Source organism: Bombus flavifrons, chromosome 12 (assembly GCF_040668555.2).
Source record: "Bombus flavifrons isolate JBK064 chromosome 12, iyBomFlav1_principal, whole genome shotgun sequence".
In the NCBI taxonomy this organism is placed as follows: domain Eukaryota; kingdom Metazoa; phylum Arthropoda; class Insecta; order Hymenoptera; family Apidae; genus Bombus; species Bombus flavifrons.
The window spans coordinates 8,053,089-8,080,417 of record NC_138453.1 but is presented as its reverse complement, the minus strand read 5'-3'; the positions used below and the strand labels follow the sequence as shown (position 1 = coordinate 8,080,417).

The 27,329-nt window shown below is 42.1% G+C and overlaps 2 protein-coding genes across 9 annotated transcripts in view; one reads left to right on the top strand and one right to left on the bottom strand.

Moving 5' to 3' along the window:
• Camta (Calmodulin-binding transcription activator) overlaps window positions 1–23,706 on the top strand; it is a 40,632-nt gene extending 16,926 nt beyond the window's left edge. For 2 of the 6 annotated variants that reach the window (XM_069124506.1, XM_069124507.1), the window contains 12 exons: window positions 4,290–4,381; window positions 11,825–12,013; window positions 12,100–12,498; window positions 12,795–13,562; window positions 13,827–14,162; window positions 14,232–14,479; window positions 14,581–14,780; window positions 14,992–15,099; window positions 16,096–16,253; window positions 16,412–16,902; window positions 17,511–17,666; window positions 18,510–23,706. In XM_069124506.1, coding sequence (XP_068980607.1) covers window positions 4,290–4,381; window positions 11,825–12,013; window positions 12,100–12,498; window positions 12,795–13,562; window positions 13,827–14,162; window positions 14,232–14,479; window positions 14,581–14,780; window positions 14,992–15,099; window positions 16,096–16,253; window positions 16,412–16,902; window positions 17,511–17,666; window positions 18,510–18,648 — 3,284 coding nt within the window. In that variant the 3' untranslated portion in view covers window positions 18,649–23,706. Of the gene's footprint in view, window positions 1–1,512; window positions 3,194–4,289; window positions 4,382–11,824; window positions 12,014–12,099; window positions 12,499–12,794; window positions 13,563–13,826; window positions 14,163–14,231; window positions 14,480–14,580; window positions 14,781–14,991; window positions 15,100–16,095; window positions 16,254–16,411; window positions 16,903–17,510; window positions 17,667–17,821; window positions 17,847–18,509 lie in introns of those variants that run through there. The other 4 variants (XM_069124510.1, XM_069124512.1, XM_069124509.1 and 1 more) reach the window with 4 other exon arrangements.
• The window catches only part of tn (tripartite motif containing protein thin), a 58,247-nt gene continuing 53,283 nt past the window's right edge, over window positions 22,366–27,329 (bottom strand). For 2 of the 3 annotated variants that reach the window (XM_069124503.1, XM_069124505.1), the window contains 4 exons: window positions 27,086–27,247; window positions 26,399–26,579; window positions 25,884–26,165; window positions 22,366–25,122 (listed from right to left, as the gene is read on the bottom strand). In XM_069124503.1, coding sequence (XP_068980604.1) covers window positions 24,691–25,122; window positions 25,884–26,165; window positions 26,399–26,579; window positions 27,086–27,247 — 1,057 coding nt within the window. In that variant the 3' untranslated portion in view covers window positions 22,366–24,690. The remainder of the gene's footprint in view (window positions 25,123–25,883; window positions 26,166–26,398; window positions 26,580–27,085; window positions 27,248–27,329) is intronic. The other variant, XM_069124504.1, reaches the window with a different exon arrangement.

Sequence of the window (27,329 nt, the reverse complement as noted above, 5' to 3'; positions counted from 1 at the left end):
CCTGCTTATAGCTCTATATAGCCTAGCTTGCAAGTCTCTGCAAAGGTACGGCTGTCATTGTACGTGTGGAAAATACGTGTGTAGGCGCGAAGGCAGTCGGCTATAACCTACGACGAGTCGTAGGTTGTGAGTGGAATATGGTTTAGGGGGTTGGTAAAGGGGGATGGGGAGAGATTAGGGAGCTGCGTCTGTATGTGCCCAAACGGGCAAATCTGCTCAACATTTTTCTCCTCCCTTCTTTTTTTTCCCTCTCCCGAGGGTTCGTTCTTTTACATTTCTCTTTTTTCATTTTCAACTGTTCTCGATTTGTTAACTGGTAACACGTTCGATTGGGAGCCGTACTTTTTTCTCCCTTTTTGCCTTCGCTTGGAAGTTCCTACGTCGAGCGCAAATATTGATGGCAGCTCGAGGAAACTTCCCCATTGGCAGTGGGTAGAATGTCAGGTGTTCGATAAATGCTGAATCACTGCAATTTTGCATTTTTAAAGTCCTGCCCCTTCTGTCCTAGCCTATTTCTCGCAGACCACGCTGGAAACAGCGTGCACTATCCTCTTTCCTGTTCCTTTCTCTTTTTTTTTTATCCCTCCCTTTCCTTCTTTTCCCTCGCTTCTTGATTTCCACGGCGTAAAGCCGATTTATCGTCGAATTCGGGCGAAGCGTTTCCTCGCTTGTCCCAGTTAAACTGGCTCGGCTAATTAAAAAGAAAAAAGGAAGGAAACGAGAGAAACAAAAAGACACGCAGGAAAATAGGAAAGTTGCTTCTCGCAGCCGCGAGTATCCGTCCATTCTTTTCTTTTTCACCCTATCCCGGGATAGCTTGCACCGCGAGCGGTTCTCGAGCGTTCCCGGGGCAAAAGCCAAAGCCGTGTAAATCCGACGAGGGAAAAAGCTTCCACCGTCTGGAAAAGCACGAACGAAAAGGGAGTCGTTAAACGCTCATATAGGAATTATCCTGCATGGCGTTGTAAATGCCGCAGGAGGTTGGATAACAATCGATTATCATGGCTCGACACGGAGCAACACTCTGTGTTTCCAGCGTGCAGGATGATCCTGCGTCGAGAACAGTAGGAGTAGGTAGAGAAATGTACGCTTAGGCATTAATTTGCATTCTCGGTAATCCTTAATTTACAACTCCGTCGGAGTTTTCCAGAGGGTAGCATCGGCGAGTTCTCCGTGGAATTGGCTCGGTGTGCACCCACACCTTGCCGGCCAGGAACACGTAGAAGAGGGCGGCTGTTCGGCGGTGGGGGTGACATAGTGGGGTGAAGTAAGTGGGGTAGTGGCAATGTGAGTAAAGTGGGGAGGTTGGATATTGAAGGTGCAGCTGAAGAGAGGTGGTTGAAGAGGGGTCGAGGTAGATGGAAGGAAAAGGGATTCGGTGAACAGGGGCTGTGGCTGGGGCTGGATAGTCGGACTGGTCTCGATGGTGGGGAATGAATGCTATGAAATGGCGGAATAGGAAAGGGGTAGGGGACAGTCGTGGAAGGACGAGAAGAGGGGCGATGGACGGAGGTCGAGAGTCGCGGGTTGGCTCACTCTGCGGCTCCCGCCGCTCGGGAGCAGACACGCGGGGCCAAAGACTAATTTGAACCTATTTTATTAACAAAACAAAAACATACATATTTGTAAATAACACTAAATAACACGAAATACACACGTCTCCTAAAAGTCTCTTTACCTACTCTAAAAAAGAAATTTCTTAGACCTCTGTAAAAACAAAAGAACAAACAAAGCGAACGCGGAACGCAAGCGACAAAGTAACTATTTCCAGCCCTTAAGCGAATCGTTACGAAGCCTATAACGCAAAAAAAGAGAGAAAGGATAAAAAGAGAAGAAATAGGAGAGAGGACACGCGAGGATAAGCGAGGGAGTAAAGAAAGGGAGATAGAAGGAAGGCCTATTTTCTGAAGCTCTACCACTGGTGGTATCGGCAGGAGAAAGGCGCGCGTGCGAGAAAGATAGAAAGAGTGATAGAGAGGAAAGAAGGGCGGAAGGAAAGGAAGGAAGGAAGGAAGGAAGGAAGGAAGGAAGAAAGGGAAGCAAGGAAGAGAAACGACGGAGGAAGCAAAGGATTGAACGCGGTAAAGGCGATCGTAAAACGCGTCAGCTGCGGGCGAATCTCTTTTTAAGTTCTCTCTGTACTGTGTGACCCTTACATTATTTTGTCCCTCCGATAGGGACAGGTTCAGTGTTGTAACTTAGGATATAAGAAGAATAAGAGCTCCTGGAACGCACAACAGAAAAAAGAAAGAGGAAGGAGAGTTGGAGAAAGAACGAGAACGAGACGAGTGTGTGTTTGATTTGAGAGGCGAGGACTCTAGCAGGAAGAAGGAAGCAAGGTCGAAGAGGTACAGAGAACTAACTAACTAGGAGATAGGGTGGACGAAAAAGGATAGAAAGGAAAGAAGGTTTGTGAAAGAATTGTTCCGGGTTATTCGCGAGTATAGAATACAATGGGGCTCCAGGTTTTTATACTAGTACGAAGAAGTATTTAAAACAAACAGAGAAGGAGAGACAAAATTAAGAGTTATATTAGCAAGGAGAAGAAGGCGAAGATTCAAATCTTTATCGCGGTGTTATTTCCACGCGTTCGCCTCCACGTGTGTCGTCCATCAATCCGAGTACGTCGCGTCGAGTAAAGTCAGCGACGTTCGTTGTGAATAATATTGTCTCTCTGTGACTCTTGATTTCTTTTCGATCAGCGGGCTGAAATTAAATTGACTTTCGAACCGAGGATAGGGATTATTTGAAACGGACAACCTGGCTCGCGTACACGATTCTTTGGGGGATATGTCCTGCCGTTCTAAGGGGAATCACCACCCACGTGCACGAGCCTCACGTAGAGGACAACGTCAAGCGAGTCGTGTTTCCATCCTAGAACCCGGCAGCAAGCTCTCCTGACAAAAAGAGTGCCGCCGTAGCTTGTCACGATCTAGAATCGCGAACACCGACCATTGTCGAGTCGCCATATCAGCCGCACACTCGTCCAAATTCACGAGGAGCCTGGGGATGCCTGCGAGAGCACAAAAACGATCGCGCTACGCGTACGTTCAAGGACGATGACGATCGGCCACGATCGGTAAGATCCAAGAAGCGGTCGCTCTGACGAGCGCCACGGAAATGGCGGGCTACAATCATTCGAATCCACAGCGTGTCGTCTATCACGCGACCTACCCGACGCCTCTCGCACCAAGTGAGTCCTTACGTTTCTTTCATACTACGAGGATTAGATGGATATATTCCGATCGTAGTATATATACGTTACAACTCGACGACGAGGAGCTAAGAGCTTGATGCTGCGATTGCATTTTTATTTTAAGTATATCATTATCCTGGCGATAATTGAACGACGCAATCCTAGACACTTTTATGGTGATGATTTCATTTTTTCTTCTTCTTCTTCTTCTGGCTTCCGCACTCGCTTTGAAATATTGTTGCTTTTTCAATTTACATATCGTTACGCTGGATGTTAGAAAAATGCAATATACGCAGAAGGTATCGGCAATAAATTACCAGACACCCGAGGAACTACAGCTGCACTGCCGGTGGTATCAATAACATCGTAGGCAAACCTGTGGCGGTAGACCGAAATATTTCATCCAACGAACAGCCGTTTCCTTAATGTCTTGAAACGTCAATACGCGTAATTTATTAGAACAACTCGTAACGTCAAGCAGTTTGCGTTTAGCGAGGATACACCGAGTTCTCCGTGAGTTAGAAATTGTTTCATTCGTTTTCCAGGGACTGTGATGATATCGCTATATTTCACTTGTAATTTTTATCAACATAGTTCTAGATTGATAGCATCTAATGAAAACGTATTGCGTTATTCAGAAAATTAGAAAAGGGGAAAACTCTCCTTGGCACACCGCATTTTGTTTTCTTTTCGAATAAATTATGCGTTTTAAATTCCCGGGGAGGTAATACTATGCACGTGAAAAGTGCATTACTTTTAAAATTATTGTTCTCTTGCTCTCACACACGGGTTAGCTTACGATCGATAACAGCTTCGATCCGTTGCATATAAACATGACTAATAATATGTTATGCAAACGTCTAAGCTTTCGTCGAAATAAATATGCGAGCACGAATTACGATAACTCGCGTGATACCGGGAATAATCAGATTAGTGAACACTCGAATGATAAAATTAATCGGAAACTTACGTACATTATCGAGACCATTAGATTATTGAATCTCTTTGAATTTTCACAACTATTTCCCCCTCACCTAAAAATCTCGAATTATCGAGGACGCTTTTTCATCGTGTTCGTTGTCGTTCTGTTTAGATGGAGATCCGATAAAACTTCCGGAGAATTTGGAGACCTTGCCACGAGCTGAACATTTTCCAACTCAGAGGCACCGATGGAACACCAACGAGGTGAGTTGGTAAACGATTATTTTTAGCTTGAAATTCTATAAAACCACTCGATGCTTGAACTTTTTCGGGCGCCCATTAAGAACGGAGAAAAAGAAAAGACTAAACTATACGGCAAGCTATATACTAGCGGAGAAAATGCAACGAGGTACGCGAGCGAAAAAGAGGAGCGGGTTAAAAAAAAGATAATGTCTCGGTCGAATTCTAACAAAAGAGCGTACAGTTTCCTAGCAGCGCCAACTGGATATACATTTACACGGCATTTCAGTAGGCACAACTGGAAAGTAAATAGCGACGTCGCAACGCCGTTGGTGGCTCGTACGTAGCGTCGGTGGTTAGAGAGGATAGATGCTGTCCGTCCGTGTGCAAGCTCACATCAGTGTGCAGGAGTGCACATACCAACACGTGGAGCACCGTGCACTCGTAGGTGTACCGATGTAGTCCACTGCTACTCTGACCCCGGTCGGCCTCCGATCAATAGCTGGAGCCAGCTAGAGAGCTCAGCCGAGCCGAGTTGAGTTTTCAGTTCCGTCGAGTCGAACCGAATTGCGAGCCCGTGTTTGCTCCATTGCTATCCTTCATCGACGATAACTCTCCTTTCATCCGTTCCTCTCTTCGTCTATTTTTCATCTGATCTTTCGTTCTCGGTGTTTCCCCTCTTACTCTTCTTTTCTTTCAAGAATCACCCTCCGAATAGGCAAAATAGCGAACGCAAAGGTAGCGACGATTCGATAAACTAACGTCGAATCTTCCGATCATGTTTGCTTCTTGATATCGCGGCTGAGATTCATCTCGTGGCCTAGGATTATGGAAAGTAAAAGTATCGATCACAAAGTTTGATTTGTTCGTCGAGAGGAATTTCGGCTTGCTTTGAAACGATCGAGGGGTCTGGTCGTTGAAGCGTGCAAGTTGCCTCTTCTTTCGCTTATCTATTGCGGTGTAATATGCATCGCTAATGAGGTCAACTCGAGCGCTGCATCATCTTTTTATATTAGCTATCGTTTGAATTTTCACGTTGACGTAACTTTGACGTGAAATTATTAGTATCATAAATATGAACGAGTCGTGGCGTTATAGGGTCTCTTGGAAATTCGAAGCGGGAACAAAGTATCGCTATTAATATTACGTCAATTCATTTCCCTCTCGATCTTTTTTCCGTCTTTCTCTTTTCTTTTTTCACTTACCTCGGGAGAACCGCGGAATGGATGAAAGCCAGGCACATTAGCGATTCATGCTCGCGAAACTATTCATAGGATGAAGTTCTTAGGAAGTTAACGTAGCAACTTTTTGTAACACGAGAAAGTTTATACCATCTTGCATGCAGTCGAAATCCCTTACCGGGCGACACCCGCCGTGATCTTGTTTTCTCGCCTTGCTTCCTCCTCACCCATTTACCCTGGTTCCCGTGTTGCTTTCGTCCCTACTTCAACACCATTTCTCTCTACTGCTCTGACAGCATACGTGAGTACGTCAGAGTGCTCATCATCATCGGACTTTGCATCCTCTTTCATTTTTCATGGCTGAGCATTGAGAATTTCACGAATAATATATACTGGAACGAGATAAATGGAGCGCGGTAAACTTGCAGTCTACTTTTGATTGCACGGCAACTCCGGGCAAAGATTAACTAACCAACGGGTCAACTAGTTGGAAATGGAAATTCAGTTTATTCGATTGACGTAGCAAAGAGCCCATTGTTCAGACCGTTGCTGGGGTTGAATTTTTATTGACCCGTTGCCAAATTCTAAGTTGTTATTGGAGACAGGTCGCAATCAAGTCTAAATTTCAAACGAGCATAAAAGTCGAGCTCTACGTTGTTCTGTACCGAAGCGAATCAATTTCGTTCTCGCTGCTAGAATTCTTCCGGCGAAACTTTCCCTATTAACTTTTTTAATAGCCCCGATTATACAGGACTGGAATTTATTGCCCAGAAAATAGAGAGACGTATGTAGCCTCAGGTTGCTTCATCGATTTTTTCCCTCCCAACAACGTCGCCAGGCTTTACGTATTCTCGTTTTCCCCTCGCATCCAAATCGATGTCTGATAACTTCCCAAGATTTCTGTCGTGCTCATTCCACTCTTCCTATCGTTGCCTGATGAAATCCCATTTGTAACGGAGCATAGAACGCGGTGAATATATTCCGGCAAGCAGAATTATAGTAATAATTTTTAACACATACCTATATAGCAGAGAAGTAACATCGTTTGTTTTGCACTTCTGCCATCGGTAATGAGATTTAATGACGTTGATTTATTAACTGGTAACCGACCACAAAGAGAAATAAGTATTTGAAATCTGGAACACGAAATAATACGTGGATCTCTTACGTTTATCCGTGAATTAGAACGTCACTGATTGTTCTACTTACGTGATTTATAATATCGTACGTGATATTACTGAGAGTATGATAAAAAATTGACTGCTCTTTCGTTTGTTCGAGATTCGCGTTATCCTATATCTAATGGCTTGCAAAATTATTTGAATGCTTATGGAAGTATCTTATACACTAACATTCTGAGATTTTATTACATTATTTAGATTAGATTACCGTGATGACACATTGTGATTGTCATGATTGAACTGCGGATATTCGTGCATTTATCAGAAGAATAAATAAGCAAAAATATATGTACAAAATATCAGAAGTAAATAATAGTAGAAGTACATATTATTAAATTTAGGAAATAAAGCGTTTTTTCATTCAAGGCTTGTTTATCTGTCTTATCTGTATTTGTAATAATATGAATTTGCATAAACATCTGCAGTCTAATAACATAGCAAGTGTTACACTTTCGCAAAATTGTATATACGATAGAGCTGTGCCTAACTTTTTAACTGTGACTTTTTCCCTTTTCAATGAAATCCGTTTTTGTAACATTCCGGATTACAGTTGGATTTTTCGGTTTACGTTGGTGCCAGTACCTTCGTTAGTTTTCTGCGATAACATTTCGTTTAATTGATGAGCATACGGAACCGCACGGACTATCTGTAAGCGGAAATCGATCCGAAAACAATGTTTCTGTTTGCTTATTGATTTCCGATTGCAGCAGAGTATAAATGCATTGAATAGCTACAGTTTACCTGGCTACACAATGACAGTCGGCGCAATTAAACGTTAGTTTGCACTGCCAGTAATGCAATTTCCGCTTCGACCGTTTTTCAGTAAATTGTATTTGGACGTAACACCGAAATTGATTTCGGCAAATACGACTATTATTATTGTGAAGTTAATATTTGCTTATTTCCGACTGCGTTCGTTTCAAACTTGCTGATTTTCAAGCTTTCACGCGAAATCAAGAAAAATTAGTTATCAGCTTTTGATCATCGTTCATCTGATTTCAAGAGAAAATACTCATTGCCTTTTATTTGGAGCGCTACAAAGGATCCAGGAAATTGAATAATTTTTCCAAGCAATCAGTACGTGTGGGTCTCATCAGTTGTAATTTTTCAGATTACATGGCGGACAAAACAAAGTTTTAAAATCGATACATTGTGAATTTTTTCTTTTTTTAGTAACTATCGCATTAAACATTTTCTATGATACTGACAATAGTCGTCCATTTTGTTATATATATTATATTTATTCGTCGCACTTATCTGACATAAATCAATTTTTTTAAAAATTCCAATATTTCTCTATCTTTATTTTATAAACTTCTTTCGGTCTGCCACTGTATTTCGGTTTAGACCACCGTGAGAACTGAATTCCGAATCGAACGATTTTGCGGTTTCGAGAGAATGTAATTTCGGAGAATGCAGTATTTACGTTTATTGAAATTGTATGTCCGCTGTGAAGCTTCTAGATTTAGTAATAATAGCATTTTACCATCGTTTTTCGCACATTTTGCAAAAATTTCACTTACATAATTTGTCAAAGAGAAGGTCGAGCACTCAGACTCGAGTTGCATGGAAAATAAGCGAGCTTCATTGGGCCGACGTCACCAGTCATTAAAGCGTCTCCACCCTGTTAGCAAACTCTCAAGTATGTTTCGATATTGTTGACGAGAGTTTTCGGCTTGACGTTGACGTTCTTACGTCGCGTGCTCTTGTCGCTTCTTCCCGTCTGCGTCGGAACAAATACCGACTTATACTACTGACAGAGACTTCGAACTTGCAAGCCAGTCTCAAGTGACGTTTATTTTATCATAGACTGCCTTGTAAATACAAAACTGTTCTGAAACATTTATATACTCGTGACAAAGATTGTTATCGACGAACAGCGTGAATCTACTGCCTGTCGATAACTGTCACAAGCTACTCGTACGTCACACGATCTACGAAACACAAACTTTTCGTTCATCTTTAGTCATTTTCACTGTTTGTCTTTTCTCTATCTATTGATTATCAATTACCGGCGAAATGTCTCTGGCACGTATTTGTGAGTGGGAAGCATTGGAACGACGTAACACCTTTGTTTAGGATGTCGGAAGGAGGGTCGATTTATCGGTCCTTTTGCATTCGTAAATCAAGGAGAATACATCCTTTCCGGTAACACGCGGGACAGAAGGCGTCTCGTTTACGTATCCGCTAAACCGAATACAGGAATCTATGGGCTCTTTCATCGTATCTTGAGAGATCTATACGGTCTTTGTTCAAAGAGTACGTATTTCGACCGACCTTCTTGGATTAATTTGTTACTCGGATTCGTTGCGACACAAAGTTAACACGTGTGTGTATGTGACCTACCAGAAGTGTGTCCTTAAAAAAATAAATTAAAAGAATTAAGAACGAAAGAAAAGCTTGATTTACACGAACTTGAATATTAACTACGCAATTAGATGTAGTATCACGGTAAAAATTTTGTGAGTCTGACTGGCGTTGCATGGAAGCCGACCTTGCACGCAACATAACGATATGCACTGTCAGACGCCGTCTTTCAAGTTAAACTATTCTCCACGTTGCCTGACCCATTTCACGTCTGGCACGTTGCAAAATATGGCAACGCATAGAAAATCAATTTACGTAGCTGCCTCGCGTGAAGAAGATTTCGTAGCTGATCCCCGACTGATAATATAAGATACTAGGTAGGTTATTAATATGTAAGAGGAATGTAATAATTCCACTAGTTTCTTACGTAACCGTTATCGCAAAACAGAAAGCGATTTCGATTCTATTCGAATGAAAAACAAGCATCGATTATACGATTCATCCATCTTGAGTCCCTCTTTTGACCTTTTCTACCATTGATCAGTGGGTTCGTAATTATAGCTAAAGGGATTGGAGAACGTGTTGGCGAAATTCACGACGAAAATCGCCTTTGGAAGTTCTAGTTTCTGTACGGGTGACCGCGCAATGTATCCCCGACAGAATGCAAATGATCAATTAACCAGTTGTAAATCAATGCAACATAGTGGGCAAGCTTTATCTAGCTTCGCTGTCGGCGCTTGGCTGGCCTAATGGTTGGCTGTCGGGTATACGCTGGGCTCTTATTCCGTTTTCCCCTCTCCAGCCACTCCAGTTACCCGTTCCGCTCATTCTCATCCATCCCTCGTTAAGAATATTTATATCCAGGCCACGTTCGCTGGAGAACCTTTGGAAAGTCGAAGGCCCACCCATGGGAACGGTGCAAAGATATTAAGCACTCTGAACCATACTTTGCTCCTCTCTCCTTTTTTCCTCCTTCCTTCCTCTTCTTTTTATTCAGTAATTACCTTTTTCCCAGCGAGACGAATGTTCCTCGGTAATTATTACGTCTACCTTTTTTTTCGTATTATGCATTTTCAGGGCGACGGTTCCACGCTAATTTTATTACGTAACTGGACGCAACGTTAACGAGTGGCTCTGTCTCTACGCGTCCAATAGGATCGCGTCCTTCGGATGGAACCGCGCCACAACCGAGTGCAATCTTGACATACCTCATTTGAAATGTACGATTTGTGGTTTGAGCTTGCCAACCGAGCAACCCCAATCAGAAACCATCTATCGGTATAAAGTGTACGCGAAATTCCTCGATCATTGCGGTCGTGTAGCTTCAATTATCCCACGGTATCTGTGCTATTCCGAACGCTATGTCGAAGACATTTGCAGAATCTCACGGAGAGATCCCTCACCCGTTACGAATTATCACGTTGAATTGATCGCGGGCGAAACGCTTTTCGAACGATAATGACACGCGAAGGGCTGGCTGAACTTTATATCAACACCGTGAATTTTATTGCCAGCCACCTTTCTACGGTTTGAGCGAATCAGTTGCAGTTTGGCGTTCGATTTGCATTACGCCACGTGAGATCGCGTGCCGCACACTTTCTGCCCCCTGCTGCTTATTTTACCTACGAGTGTTCAATTTTTTACTCGAAGAGGCTGCCTTCCTCCCACTCTATCCTCAGCCAGTGGATATTTAAAAAAAATTTATAAGACCGAATTCTTTCTAATTCCTTACGTACCCCATTTTTTCTTCCTTGTACATGTCTCGTAACGTTAGCCTTCTACCTTGCATTGCATGTCGACTTGAGGCCACGTACGGCGCGGAAAACGACGTGTCATGATTAACCAGGCAAAATCTGTTCGCCGGTAATTAGATTTTTTTTCTATCGTGCAAGCACTCGAGTTCCTTTTCTCTATTATCATGCGTTCTGTTTCAAAAGTTGTACTAGTACTGGTTCTTTGCGCGGAAAATCAATAAAGAACCGTATAATATCCGAGTTGCTATTATTAGTAGTAGGTAAACATGAAGGAAATAAACACGCGCATTACTTTTCATATCTGTGAATGTAACTAGGCTAGAAAACGCTCTGCACGGAACGTTGAAGAATTTTTTATATTAGCCAGGAAGAGAGATTTATGGGATAAAGAGTTATCTCTAGCTACGATTTCTTATAGTGACATTTGGTATTTAAACCAGTACCTTGTATACCCTATATCATTCACACTCGATCTGTGTTATATGTAATTATTTTTTATATTTAAAATGAATTTTATTCGTCAAAGAAGGAACATTTGAGATCTTAACAGCTAAATTCCATCGTCAGAATTAACAAGAGCTGGAGAGATTAACCGACGAACTTATCTCTGTTATCTGAATTGTTTTATTGCTCGACCTGTTCAAATTAACGAGATCCTGTTATGTTTTCTTGTATAATTTTCAAGATCTAGATTTCATTTGAAAGATTTCTACCACCAGTCGCGAAATATCCGTCTCGTTTTGCGACATTCGTATCTTTACGAAGATGAGAATCGAAGGAAGATCGTAAGATGTATCAGCACGATTTGAAAAGTAAGCGAAAACCTTGGAGGGAGCAGATGTCAGCGAAACTGACTGAGAAGTGTCTATGTGCTCTTTCGAATTCGCATATCCTACTTCAATCGAGATTGTCTTATCCTCGTCATCTGGACGAGTTCGCAGTTGCACTGTCATAACGTGTCGTGCATACAGTACCAGTTTATGACACAAATAAAACGATGTACGAGGATTTGCACAGATTGAAATGCTTTGGTTTTGTTATCAGGAAATTGCTGCCATCTTGATCAGTTTCCAAAGACACGCGGAATGGCAAAGTCGGGAGGTAAAGGTACGACCTCGAAGTGGTTCGATGTTACTGTACTCGAGAAAGAAAGTCCGTTACCGGCGGGACGGTTATTGCTGGAAGAAACGGAAAGATGGTAAAACTACACGAGAGGATCACATGAAACTGAAGGTAGTTTTTTCGTTTATGGATGAAAATCGACGTGCATCAGAATCGAGTTTGGTAAAGTGAGATTTGCTTGTTGGATGAAATCTTAGGTACAGGGAGTCGAGTGCATCTATGGCTGTTATGTGCACTCGGCGATCCTCCCGACGTTTCATCGGCGATGTTATTGGCTACTACAGAATCCAGACGTCGTCCTCGTTCACTACTTAAACGTTCCTTACCCGGACGGTGATGCAAAGCTCGCGGCGCTGCCACCGTGTCTCGCACTGCCGCCAGACAAGAAGGAGTGGACGCGAGACGAGTTGGCTTCCCAGCTTCGACCCATGTTCCTCGGTGGAGATGACGATCCTAATAATCCCCATCTTACACAACACTCGAATCATCCCGTCGACATGATAGTTTCTCAATTATTGGACAGACAGAGAGCATCTTCCACTTCTTCTACCACTAGCACTCAGCTTGCACCTAGGAGACTAACACCGGACAATCAGGTACGTGTTCGGTGGATCTGAATGCTGTGCTGAGATGAGATGATGATTTTTGAGAGTGACGATAGAAAAATTAGACTCTGGATATTTATACAAATGCATACGTTATGTGCGTCTTCGTACCTTTAAATGTCTCATAATGGCATAAAAATCCACGGTCTAGCGATCATAATGATAGGTACACGTATATTGATCGACAATATCATATCTACAATTCAAGTTTTCATTTTCTACATTCTCGTCTTTGTACTGTTTTTGTTCGATACTTGTTCCTATTTAATATTCGTCCTAATGATCAGGTTTCTTCGACTACCGGAGGTCAGCAATCGTCAACAACAGCCTCACCGGCTCCTCGCGTATACTCAAGACATTCCCACACGGCTCAAAGCCAACAACCGGCTCCTCTAGTTTTAAGTTTGCAACAAATCCAAGGTGGTGGCGGTCTTCTAATTCTCAACAGCCAACCGTATCACCATCAACAACAACAACAACAACAACAACAGCAGCAGCAACAACAACAGCAGCAGCAGCAGCAGCAACAACAACAGCAGCAGCAGCAGCAACAGCAACAACAGCAAAGTCAACAAGTGGAGATGCAACAGGTTACGGAGCAACAAATTGTACAGCAGACGAGCGTGGACAGAGAACAACAGACCCAACAGGAAATAGACGCTCAAGAAAGTATGGATCGTTCTGCGGTACAATCGTTGCCAATCGGTGGCACAGGTCCCGAGGTCACCGACTTCGCCGAGACCTTGGACCTCAGTCAAGAAGATATTCAGCGAACGTTGTCCGCCAACATGGTTCCACCGTCTCCGTCGCCTTCTCCGGCAGACAACAGCATGATCAATCCAATGGATTTCATCGATTCATCGGACGATGTTCTAGTTAATTTAGACGCGTTTGACGTATTCGGTGACCTACCCGAGCTTCACGATTTTGAAGCTGAACAAACTAAGGCTGAAGAAAGAGGCGGATCTGATAATGACGTGGGATGTCATCCTGGAACAACCGTCCATATTGCGGAGTATAGTCCGGAGTGGAGTTACACCGAGGGTGGTGTGAAGGTGAGTTTTATGTATTTGATATTAATTCAACCTTAGTCCGGCGCATACTGGTTCTCTCTTCGAATGCAGTTGTGTATAATTTGATTGAAAGTCACGAATACTCGATTAGAATATGTCTCTTTTTAGTTGAAAGGTAAAATTCCAATGTATGCTGGAAGAATTTTCGAAGGTTAATGCAAATGGAAGATGATGCAACGTAGATGCATTTGCTGAAGCTTAGAAGTTAATCAAGAAAAAGCAGCGAAAATTTACTTACTGTTTTAGGTATTGGTCGCTGGTCCGTGGACTGGTGGGAGTAATTCTCAATCTTATTCGGTGTTGTTCGATGCGGAGCCGGTTGAAGCGTGTTTGGTACAACCAGGAGTATTGCGGTGTCGTTGCCCAGCCCATGCTCCGGGAATAGCATCTCTTCAAGTGGCGTGTGACGGCTTCGTTGTTTCCGATAGCGTTGCTTTCGAGTATCGTCGGGCACCGACATCCGAGCCTAGTCCGGAACGAGCTCTTCTGGATCGTTTGGCGGATGTGGAGTCCCGTTTGCAAGGACCTGGTCCTCCATCTCCCGCAGCTCATCTAGAAGAGCGGCTAGTGGCATATTGTCAAGTCAGTACTTTGTTTAGCTAGCACCACCAACACACTTGACCCTTTAAATGGAGATCATCTATGTCTCAGGATGCTGTTGTCCGTCCGTGGCGAGCCGGAGCGGAACCATTACAATCCGGCGGCCCTACTCTCCTACATTTGGCCGCTGGGTTGGGCTACTCCAGGTTAGCCTGCGCCCTCCTTCACTGGAGAGCGGAAAATCCTAGTAGCGTATTAGATGCCGAAGTTGATGCCCTGAGGCAGGATAGCGCCGGTCTCACACCACTTGCTTGGGCTTGTGCAGCGGGGCACGCGGATACAGCCAGGATCCTCTATAGGTACATATATTTTCTTTCTTGAATTCGGCGTTAATATCGAGTGTCACGAAATATTTCATTACGTTTGAGTTCGTGTTGCGAATATCTGTCTATTTACACAGATGGAACGCAATGGCACTTCGCGTGAGGGATTGTCAGAACAGAACCGCGACCGAGTTAGCGGCGGAGAACGGTCACACGGCGATTGCAGAAGAATTGAATCGACTCGAAGCGAGAAGACAAGACGAGAGGCTTTTCTTGCGACCCGCCAGCCCTAGTCCTAGGAGGCCATCTCAAGACAGCGGTCTCGATCTTGCGTTGTGTTAGTCTCGTTTGCTATTATACTGCCCTCTTCCGTATATACACGCACATACATTCACGTCCAACACGTAAATCACAGTTCCTTTTCCTATAAAGACCCGCGCCATATAAAATATCTCTGCCCCGTAAGATTTAGAGTACAAGGTCGTAATTCATGCGAGCGTAAAATTAATCAGGAAACGTAGCATTAAGGGGTTTATCGAAAAACACAGGTGGCTCGCCGCTGCTGGACAACATGGAATTGTTGCAAGAGGATGACTCGTCATTAGCCCTCAGCGAGCAGGGAATGGAAAGCGCTCCGACCCCTCAGGAGACTGTAGGTCCGTACCTTCCTCGTTTCCCCTTCTATTTGTCTGTCTGTCTGCCTGTCTATCTGTAACTATATATCATACATATATATACATATATATTTGTAACTCTGTCTGTTTCTAATACTACACTTATAGATTCATCGGCCTAGATAAACAAGTACTGCGCGGGCTGTGATCCGTAGTATTCCTAGCTAAAACTGCGTTCCCTTACTCTCTTTCTCTCTCTATCTCTATTTCTCACACATTACATTACACACACGTACACACACAGTGTTCTGTTTTTTTTTCTGTCTCTCTGTCTATGCGTACGAGACGACCGGATAATGGTCCAGGCTCGCTGTCCTCTAACTCCTCTGAACTCTTGCAGCTTAAAGCAGTATTGGTGTTGCTTGGCCTTCGTAACTGCTGGTGTTGGATGATTGCTGTGTAACGTCTAAAACTTTCTTAGCCGTCTATTATCGGCTGCCGACCAATTCTCCGAGAGATAGACAGTCCTCGTCTCTGGGCTATGTCGACAAGTTTTAAAACGGATATCCGTGACAAAAATACTAATAATAATCAATCAATAAAACATTGGAACCTACGAGACAATTTACACGAGAACACGTGATTTGCACAGCTGAGCTAAATCCGGAAAACACACATTGTCAAAATACCACGGGTTACGTCAGATTACCCGTAGAACGGAACATTCAACAAGCTGAGAAAAACGTCTACGCTCGCCATCTGATTTGCCTGTTTGAAGACGTTCGATTCGTGTCATGTAGAGATCTCCACTGCATATATATATATATAAAAAACGAAATAATCCGCAATATTTGGTGTTACACGTTTTATTAACGTCCGATTTGGTTCATCGTAAAAATACGTTCACGGCTTTAAAATAAAAAAACGAACAGATAAAAAAAAGCGAACAAAAAATCCTCGATGTTGTGATCAATGTGATTTCGGCGGTCCTGTAATACGTTTTTCGAGTTTGGCTAGGGTGGTGATTCCTTTTTATAGGGGAAGAAGACGCGAGGGTGCTGACATTGGCTGAGCAAATTATAGCTGCGCTACCGGAAAGGATCAAGAGAGCGGAAGGTGATTCTCCGTCTTCTTCCTCACCACCTCCCCCGGCACCGCCCTTGTCATCTCTAGAAGATGCTCTGATGGAGCAAATGGTAAGTATTCAGTATATTTTAGTTCTATACCTATGCAATATTCTTGTCTTTGAAATTATATCAGAAATCCCTTAAACAACACGTTTCCTACCGTACTCTTAAAATAAAATTCTTCGTAGAATGAAATTCATATCGCATGGTGGTGGTAATTCTTATAGCCGCTCGATTCTGGAGAATTGTTCGACTCGTATCGTGAGTGCAGTGGAGGAGCGGCATCAGTCTCGGATGCTGACGCAGATGCTAGTCCCTCGAGTCCATCTAGCAGCTGTCTCACACCGGACTCGCCATCTCCACCGCCTACGACGGCCGACTTCTGCGAATTTTTACAGCTGCAGTTGCAGCTAGACGGAAATAACGGTCATAACGGCCAGTACTATTCGACCGGTGGAGATCGGAAGTTCGGTAACGTGATGGGCTCTGGAATTTGCGGAACAGGTGGAAGTAACGGAAACGGTGACGGGAACGAAGCGGATCTGAGCAGACTTACTCTGTCCGATCGAGAACAAAGAGAGCTTTATCACGCCGCTAGAATGATCCAGAAAGCCTACAGAAATTACAAGGGACGTCAAAGGCAGGAAGAAGCGGAGAGGCACGCTGCAGTACTCATCCAACAATATTATCGTCGACATAAACAGTACGCTTATTTTAGGTAATCTGTTTTTAGCTTAACACGTCGCGGCCGTATTATTTACTCTTCGTTTTATCCTCCCGATTTATCCGGACGAAAGGGTTTAACTTCCATCGTTATATAATACGGACACGAAGTTAAAAATAATAACAACGATTAAATGTACGAAATCTTGTCGCCACGAAACTTTTCACCGGCTCGTTCGAATAGTTAAATTCTCGTTGGTATTTCGCCGAGTTGAACGTTAGTTTTAATAAGCTGCAATTAATAAAATGGGAGGACAAGGCGTACCACCGCGGGGCCAATTTAACGATCCAGTTGAATCGGACGGATTTCACCAAAGTTCATTCTATCTACCTCTAAGGGGTGATACGGAGAGGGAGGTGAACTTTTAATTGGCATCGTAAATAATCCGAAAACTTTAGGAAGTTCCTTACCTCCGCTGCGGCGTCCTGAATACAAAATTAACCTGGCATTAAATTAATACGACTTTTGTTTGAGATGAAAGCTTACCTTCCTTGCGCTTCTTTCGCTCTTGTCCATTATGTATATACATAGACGACGCATTCTCGAAGCATGTCACTGCAAGTTCTTATTTCATGGGCGTCTACTTTTCTTCCTATTCGCAGACAAGCTACGAAGGCTGCTCTGGTGATACAAAGCAACTACAGGAATTATCGCTCGCGTCCAGGCTCGGCTAGCTCCAGACAGCAAGCGGTTCATCAGCAGGCCGCTCATCAGGCTGCAAGGAAGATCCAGCAGTTCATGCGGCAATCGAAGATCAAGTTAGTATCCGTCCGGTGCACATAATTGCATTTCCTGTTGCAACGATGTGCACGCATTATTAGTTATGTAGACTTCTTGTTAGCACACGAAAGGCTTATCGTACGAAAGACATCTAAAGTTCTAAAGTCTCCCTCTTCTGTGTGTACTAATGCAGCTTGTCGTGGGACGATTCACGACCGGTAAGTAACGAAAACAAGTAGGGCGATTGTCGCGCGGCAAACACTGCTCGTTTATCGCTCCTGTATCTCTTTAAAGGATACTCGCTCTTTCGCTTTCACCAGGACGATCAGTGCACCCTGTTTCACGACCCTCGAATAACGAACTATTGTTTCCGATACGAATTATCTTGGTTAGCTTCTGTGTTATTATACGGAATGTGACCGGTGCTTTGTGTTTTCTGTTTTATATGTCTTAATCGTGTTCTTAACGAAAGTAACCAGAGTCCATGCAACGGTCATCATAAACGGAGCTTCTCATAGAGACGAGAAGATATTCTCTTCAATTATCACTTTGCTCTCCTGTAGACTAGTTTATACAAAAAAAAAAGAACAAAAGAAGATAGACAAAGAAAAGCAAAAGAGAGGGAATTGGAGTACTTTATTTAGGAAACTGTAATTATATCCTTTATGTCTGAGAAGAATGTTCCTTGAATCGTGATACAAAGTACTTCAATCGTTGCCAGCAAAGTGTTAATTGCGGTTCTACCGAGTTAGATGCGCTCGTTTGTTTCGTAGTTCACGTGTTCCTCAGAGTGCTTGATCATTCAGTGTCATGTATGCACATTCGCAGTAGGTTAGCTCGGTAAATTTGATCTACATGAACGAATGCATTTCTGGAATTAGGCTGCAGAACGCCAGGGCCGCCGCAAACGGGAACGGGAGGCCGCCAGCGGGCATTTTACGGGCGGTTGCTGTCCCCCAAAGCTCGCCCTCATCTAGCCCAGGGGCCAGCCTAGTAGCCGCCAACCAAGAGGTCACTTAATCGACTGTCGATCGAACAGCACACAGAACGGTGATGATACATCGGAAGCAAAGTAATAGAGCCTAGCCACTCAATAATGGTCGTCATGGGGTACGCTACGACGGAATAATCGTCGAGGTTGGCCAAGGTTCCAGGAACAAAATAGTCCAAGAAGCCTTTGACGACCGATCACGACACGGACACGCTTTGCTCTCTACATCCTTGATTAATAACGTACCTGCCTTTTTGATCTAAACATCAATTTCCACCTTTCGCATCTTTGACCCACAGTTCAGCCGAAGGATCGTGACATCATCACCTGAATCCACTTTATTCATTTCTCGCTTCAGTTTATTCGACGCTGCCGTTTATGCCTATTTCCTGCATTTGTTTCTTCGGTCGACGTTGACGATAAGTGGTATCAGAGGTAGGTGGTCTATCATGGTCTCTCTAGCACGCGTACACGAGACGTTGTACACGTGCAAGGCGATTCAAGCATAATAGATAATGCATTAATTTATTTAAGATCGTATTAAGAATCGCATCGGTCGAAGCATGTTCGTAGAATTGCAATGTTGCCCTCCGCTTGAGGCATCAATTGTATCAAATACCTTTTACGACTGAGAATACGAAAGAGGCTATGTTTTTTGCTGAAACCTTTTTAAGAACGACTATACTTTGCATTGATTTTTGGCACACTGTATAGATAGTTTTCTTCATACCCTTTTTGTTATCCTTGCAAGTCTGTGGCACCGTACATTGAACGAGCCGTTCTAGAGGTTCATTATTTTCGCGTTGCGTGTCCGTCGAAGTGTTTCACGCGACAATAGTGTAATAGCTTATATACGTTGTTGTTCGTTTCCTTTTTTTTCTTCTTTTTTTTTACTGTACGTACGATTTGCGTAAATGGTACAAGACTCGATATAGACAACGACGAGGAGAGAACAGTATTGATAAGAGACTCGTGGACACGTCGTTGAAGAAGAACTTTCTTTTTTCCCTTCTTTTCGTTCTTTTTGTACGATTTACATATTTGTGAAGTTTAATTTATGTTTTTACATATTAATCTCAGAGTGAGAAAGCATATATGTATTAAGTATTTTATGCAGCGCATTATTTTCAAGTACCAAAGTACGAATGATGTTCGATTTGCTTGTTTTTTTTTCAATATTTAAGTATTTATCGTTGAAAAGAAGGATGAAAAAGGCGATCGAGATCCGACGCGCAAGTTTTTTTATTCGTTGCTGTCGTACATCGAACGCTATTTTGTCATTTGTTCCTCGCTATAACACAGCTTTACGCGAAATCGAATTTTTTTAATCAAAGTGACTCGAATCTCGCGACGTTTTTTCGTATTTCCTTTTTCTTTTCTACTTTTTTTTTTAAATACGACCGAGCATGATGCGAATGTTTCATTGCCGTAATAACACGGTGCAATATCTGTTGTACGTGAACGTTCAGGAGATATTGATACTGCATAATATTTGAATTAGGTGGCAGCAATGATCTCTTCCTTGCACGATACAATTTTTCTTTGTCGCTTTTAAACAAGAAAGGCAATACAATTCAGGTCGATGAACAAGAAGCATCTTATTTTCGGGGAAATCTGGTATATCTGAGACCTAGGAAAAGAGAGAAAGAGAGCATGGACGAGTGAGCGTGTGAACAAAAAAGGCTGCTAGAGAAAATTAAGGATAAGAGAACTAGAGAGAGAGAGAAAGCGAGAGAGAGAGAGAGAAAGAGAGAGAGAGAGAGTTTAAAGAAACAAGTAAAAAGTAAAAGTAACAAAAAAGAAAAAACATAAAAAAATCAAGAGCCCTTTCTCTATTTAAACGGAGGGGCACTTCATCCACGGGCTGTGCTTAAAGTCACAGTATAATCAACTTCGTAGAATTATATTAGGGTAAGATAGTCGATTACATTGTTACAAAACTACCTACCGTTTCTCTCTCCAGTAGGGGATTTTTTTAAAGGTTCTTTAGATAAAGAAAGAATAAAAATTAAAAAATAGAGGTAAATTAAGGCGTAGCGAGGCGGAATATATGCGCACGGGGGCACAGCCGTGGTACCCGCGTTCAAATTGATTTAAGAAGACAAAAATCTATTGTGATAAATTAATGGTGATCCAAGAAAGTATTTCCGCAGAAAATACTAAAGAAAAAAAAGTTACGCAAAAAATCGAACGTCTCAACGTCCATTGGGGACGCGAGTCGCCGAGACGCAAAAAAAAAAAAAAAAAAAAAATAGACAGACAGACAGACAAATCCAGTATGGTGGGTCGAGATTACACCGTCAGATTTGTCGGGAGAATCTGTTGATAGATGGACCGATTGATCCTCGTCTTCGATTTATAAGAATAAAGAAAAAAAAAAAAGTAAAGAAATCCTGTGTTGATCCTCCGGTGTTTAAGACAAGCTATGAGGTTTTTGTAGCGAGGTTAAATAATTGTGCGGAGCGCGAATGGAAAAGAGAGAAGAAAAATGAATTATGATAAACTGTACACACGAGTCAATTCCAACGAGCATTTTCATGCCATTAAGCTTAAAGAATTATTAGTTGATAATGAAAACAAAAAAGAAAAAAAAATAATGATGAGAGGGAAGGATGCGAATGGAAGAAGAGAAAGAAAGAGAATAACAAATTCTTACACTCTTTTAATCATTGTTAATTAATTAATTAATTAATTAATCACGATCCTATCGATACTTAAAATGAGACGAGTAAAATAATAATTATTATTATATACACAAAACTATTATTATATTCATATTTTTGCTTATTACATATTTAAGAAACTATTAAACGAGGGCTAGCGAGTATGTAGTACATTACAAGACAAACAAAAAAAAAAGTCGATTAAAATGAAAAAAACGGGGGAGCGTGGCCGATGACGAAAGAAAAGGAAATCTCACCTTAGGAATATTTTTAGTCTGTCGGGCTTGTACAACTTCGTGCGTGGCAATCAACTTTCGAATTTTACGATAAAAATTTCTGACTTTTTGAGAAAGCGAAAATAAGTAAAAAGAAAAAAAAGTGAAGAGAGGAATTAGAGCTCCGTGCATACACGCCGAAATAAACGGATTTTTTTCGAGAGTTTCCGAGACGGTGGCCCGATCTTCAAATACGGCGGTTACGTCGCTTTTCCGACATTCGAGAACGAACGAACAAAAAGAAAAAAAAAGACACAAAAAAGGATAAAAAGAAATAAAAAAGTATAAAATATTTGCACACAGTATTTTTCAGTCGCGATTAAGAAAAGTTCCCAGATGGAAAAGCCGGCGCCGCGGACGAAATATTTCAGAGTTCCCCATTATTACTCTAGAATCGCGTTAAATTACCACGTACACCAAGATTATTAAGATCGAGGTATGGAGAACAGCGAGATTAAAAAGAAAAAAAATGAGAAAATGCTAAAAAATAATATTAATTAAAAGACATCGCTAGGGTAGGCGCTTCGAGGATACATAAACTTTAAAAATCACTTAATAAAAATTATTCTCAAAATATAAAAGTTTAATAAGTAAACAAATTTTTAAATCTACGTAAGAAAGCCAAGAGTCAAAGACGACTAGATGATAGGAGCCGCATGGCCTAACTGCTGCCACTTTAATTAATTATATAAATAATTAATTATAACTTTATTACTACTTAATTAAACTCGATACAGATGAGAAAATATGTCATGCCACTTTTCAAACTAAACTTTCTAGATGCAGAGACGAATCAGTAGGTATAGAGGAACTATTAAAACAAAAAAAAAAAACTTCTCCTTTGATTGGGAATGATTGATTCGCGCTATAGATTCGAATATTTCCAATTGTCCAGTCTCCAGAAAATCGCACGAGATATATACGCGTGTAAGATGCCTCGTTATAAACCAGCACGACCGAGAATCATCTATCAATTGGCGTTTCAAATTACACAGGCACGTGATTATCCTCGAAGAGATAAAAAAATTCATTTTCTTAACGAGTAAACAAGTTCTATCGGCGACACGCAACATTCTGAATCTATCAGGAAACAAAGGAATATGCACGTTACGAGTAACATCACGAAGAAAAGATATTGTACAAAAAATGTTTTGCGAAAAGATGTATGTCCACGCGTTTTTTACGAGATGCGACACCTTCGATCTTGACGTCATGTTGGTGTATCACGGGTCATCCTGTAGGACGTTTGTATCACGATGTCGAAAAGGTCGAAACGATCGGATATCGGTGCCTAGCTCATGTTCTACTCACTGTTCCTTGATTAAGACGGTCACTTTGTACCTGCTTGCTGCCTGCCTGGCCCGTGCGTTACATAAACATATTTCTAGTCTTATCGAGGTATCAACCCTCTGTATTTTACTCGATAATAACGTCCAAGCATGTCGCGTACTTTCGTTGTGATAATCCGGCGGCGTGGCGTTGTTTCGACGTTCCGCGCCGTCTATGCGGTTTTTCTATACGGATATCGAGGAAGCGTAACGCCGATTAATTAATTTGTTAAATCCCATTCGATTTCGCGAAGAGCGACTATCCCGGAAGGTTGATGGTTTCGACAGCTGTTTCGACATCTACATCCAGCCGACGTTTACTCACGTTCGAAAATTCACGAAAGCTGATTTTCTTGGATACTTATCATTTGCCGTGGAACGATGGCAGTAAAGGTTTCTTGAACGAATATCGATCGTCGACACACGTGGTCAAACACGGTTTCAAGGGGATCTGTCTGATCGCGTGAATTTTGGAACGATGGCTGCAATAATTTAAACAAGTTCGTGCTACTTTTAGTGGAAACGAATAATGGTAAAGGCTCCATCTCTTGTAATATTTTTATTATCGCAAACGTAATATTACATTATTAAATTATATTAAATAAAGGATTACGCCACTGTTTATTATTTATTGACTAACGTTCAACTAATATTGTAAATAATAACGAAAATATTTTATCTATATTTCCGATCCGGGGGTGTTGGGCGGGGCAGCGTATTCCCTCTTGTCCGCCCTTATGGCGATCCTATGATCGCCGTTCGCCCGCCCCCTATTGTTACACCATTTCATCATTGCATTTAATAAATTATATATTTATTGACTCACTTACCTTTTGACTTACCCCCGCTTATTTGTCTATTCTAGCTCTAGGCACTCGTCCAAGACACAAGCTACCGAATCCTCTTAATTTCCACGGTTGGCTTTTTAAGATCGAGATTGCCAATGGATTGACAGAAGGTGAGACTGGTGACTTCTTTCTTTTGCTTTTTTTCTTTTTTTGCTTTTTGACGTTTTTCAAATGGAAGTTTTTCAGCGGACAGAACAAAACAAGACACGTCCTTTTTTCTCGTTTCTCTTTTATTACTTCCGCAACAATTTATTTGAAGCATACAAACGGTACAAACTGTATTGTTGTCACTTTGAGTATAAATTAAATTAAGTTACGCGGATATGATGTGCGTACGAGGAAGATGGTAGAATGAGAGAAAGGGGGTAAGACGAGAGAGAAGAACAGACAAAATGATATTTTTTTCTCCTTTTCTTTTTTCATTCTTCAAGCTAAACTCCGTAAATTGGCCGACGTCCAAGAGTTTCATTTCGGTTCCATCGTCGATTCGTCTCGGCCACAGACGTATTCGCATCGAAGCCGTACATTGAAATGGAATACGAAATTTCCAACCCAATCGTTTCAATATATTATCTCTCGAAAGAAAGATCGAAGCTTCCATGGTCTCTGTGTCAAAGGGCTTCCTCGTAAGATGATTAGCTCAGCACAACACAGCTACATGTTAATTTCTAACGCAAGCAAGCAGTTAACGCGACATCTCATTCATTCATCGTCGAAGCGCGCTTTTCGTTCTTTCCACGCGATATTCGTCGACCTTTGGAAACCCTTCTGATCAAAAGTATGGACCACAGTGTTGCTCGTCCTAATTATACGACCAAAAATCCAAAGTACCATGAAAAATACCCTTTAGAATACCGAATTTCTTTTCTTAAAATAGCCCTCCTTTGCGATCGTTCGACGTCCTTGGTCGACGAATCACAGAAGAAATAAGAGAGAACACAACGAAACGAAACGAAATCAGAACACTTGAACACGGTGATTCTCGCGATCGCATACGACGATGTTACCGGTCGATGTGACAGCAACACCCTCTAGACCCTTGAATTCACCGTCACCGCTGCCCCATCCGCCGAAAGACTTGAGGAACGCCCCCTCTGGGCTGAATATTTGTATCCGGTTGTTACCGGAGTCGGCGACGACGATGTAGCCCTGATCGTCAACAGCGACACCCCTTGGGAACTTGAACTGACCTTCGTCAGAACCTTCGGATCCGAAGGAGGTCAGCACGTGGCCGTTCACGTCGAATATCTGGATACGATGATTGTTGCCGTCGCTGACGATCACGCGGTTCGTGTTGCTCACCGCGATATAGTGAGGATGTTCCAATTGGCCACGTCCGCTTCCGCAGGAACCGAATTTGCCCACGAACGTACCATCTGATTGAAATACCTGCGAAAACATGTACTGTTACAGCGATTGTACAAATGATACAATTCAACATACAGACGCTTTCGTTACACAGAGATTATTTGCTTTATATTAGAAATTTGATTATAGTTTCTGGATTATTCTTTCCTACACGACACGCTACCACAAGATATCTTGCACACACCAATTAGCGAATAATCGACGTTCGTACACAAACCTACGAGGTTGGAGATCGCAAAGGGTATCAGTCGAGGGATTACGTGTTTAGTATTCTCGCTGTAAAATAACTCACGTTTCGTCCATTGTTGAACGCCGTGTGTCTCAAGTAAGCATCATTTTCCCTTCGTACTAATGCTTTTTTTTTTTAATTTTTGTTATAGAAGAACTGTGATCGTTCACCCGTAGCTGCTCTCACGTTTCTCATTTCCATGAGTTCGGGGGGTTCAAACAGAGAATTACTCGAAATTAATGTTTTTTTATTTCAGAAAAGTCTTTTTTTTTAAGGCTTTTTATTCAGGATTAACTATACAAAGTCTAGGTACACATAGTGAGGGCTTGAAAAGGGTTAATGAACACTGAAACTAACATCATATTTGTATCATTATCGTATGTTCACAATACAATATTGGTAAAGAAGTCTCACATAGTGTGATATCTTTCAGGGTCTCGTGTATGTTGTCGAATTGACGCTGCCGTTTTAGGCCTTGCACTTTTCTCATACGATTCTCCGAACAGTTTATAACAGAAAGAAAAATAAATAACAAAATCGCGAACACACGTACCTGTACGCGATGGTTCTCTTTATCGCACACATAAATAAATCCGAGAACATCCGTGGTGATTCCCCAAGGATAATTAAACCGACCATCGGCGGTCCCTTGGGATCCAAAAGCTCTCAGAAAACGACCGGAAGGATCGAGAACTTGAATTCTGTGGTTGTAACGATCCGCGATGATATATTGTCCGATCCTGTTAACCGCCACCCCGGCGAGGCAATCGAATTCACCCTCGCCACTGCCATATGTTCCGAACTCCTTCATGAAGTTCCCATTACCGTCGAATACCTGTAAATTTCAACGCCATATTTCAATACATCGATCAATCTTCCTTCGTTTTTATATCGTCAGAAAGCTTTCCCTGGCATTGACGATGACGTTGTTTTAAAGAACAGTACGTGTTATTAGATCGCGTAATAAATTTTATTCGCCCTTTTATTTGATCGTTTTGAAGAATATGTACTTTACGAATTTATCACGGAATATGAGAAATCTCTAAGATATTTTTGAGGATGAATTACTTGAACACGATGGTTAGAGCTGTCGGCTACGACGATGGAATTGTCAGGGCCAACCGCGAGGCCTCTCGGCCAGGTAAAGCATCCGGCTTCGCTCCCCCGCATCCCGAACTTGAACAGCTGCCGCCGCTTCAGCAAGTAGTGACTCCTCCGGCCATTGCTGTCAAATTCCAACAACCATTTCCTTATATGAAAATTACATATTGCTTCTTCACATCTGTTTAAACAAGCCTGTCACAAGCCAAACCGGTCAACTTTGCATTTTGTTGCAATTTTTCAGTTTCGTTATAAGTACTGTATTAGATCTGAAAAGATAACTAGCGGGTCGGCTCAGGGACAAAGAATGTGCTGCTCACTATCGTTCACCCTTACGCGTTTCTATGTTGTTTTATTTGAATATTGTGCTTATTTTCATGATTATGTCGGATCTGTTCGAAATGACTCGATTGAACTCGCATTCCTTACGCTGGTCTTTTTCTCAGCTGCAAAGTAAACGCGATTAACGTTCCGTTCTCAAGGAACAATTAATGTACTTTTATTTATTTATTGCAAGAGGATGATACAAACTATAGAAAATTTGAAGAAGTAAATTTAAAAATAATATTTGCAACATGATCGCTTGTTTTATCTTTCAATTTACCAAGTTGATCAATGTGGCTTGTGACAGGCTCAAATGATAAATAGACTCACCTAGTGGAGGAACCTGCTGCCGCGGGTATAACGGGAGCTGCTGTAGGGGACGTGGGGGAGCCTGACGGGTTTTTTTGATCGTCGTCAGAAGATTCGAAGGATGTTTGACCACCGTGCCTCAAAGGTAGTCCCAGCGATAATCTCCTCGAGGTAGTGCTTCCACTGCAAATAAAATTAAAAGAACGACTCTTTCGTGTCTTGAGAAAGGGAAATTCCTTTATCATTGGTCGAAGCAATTTAATCG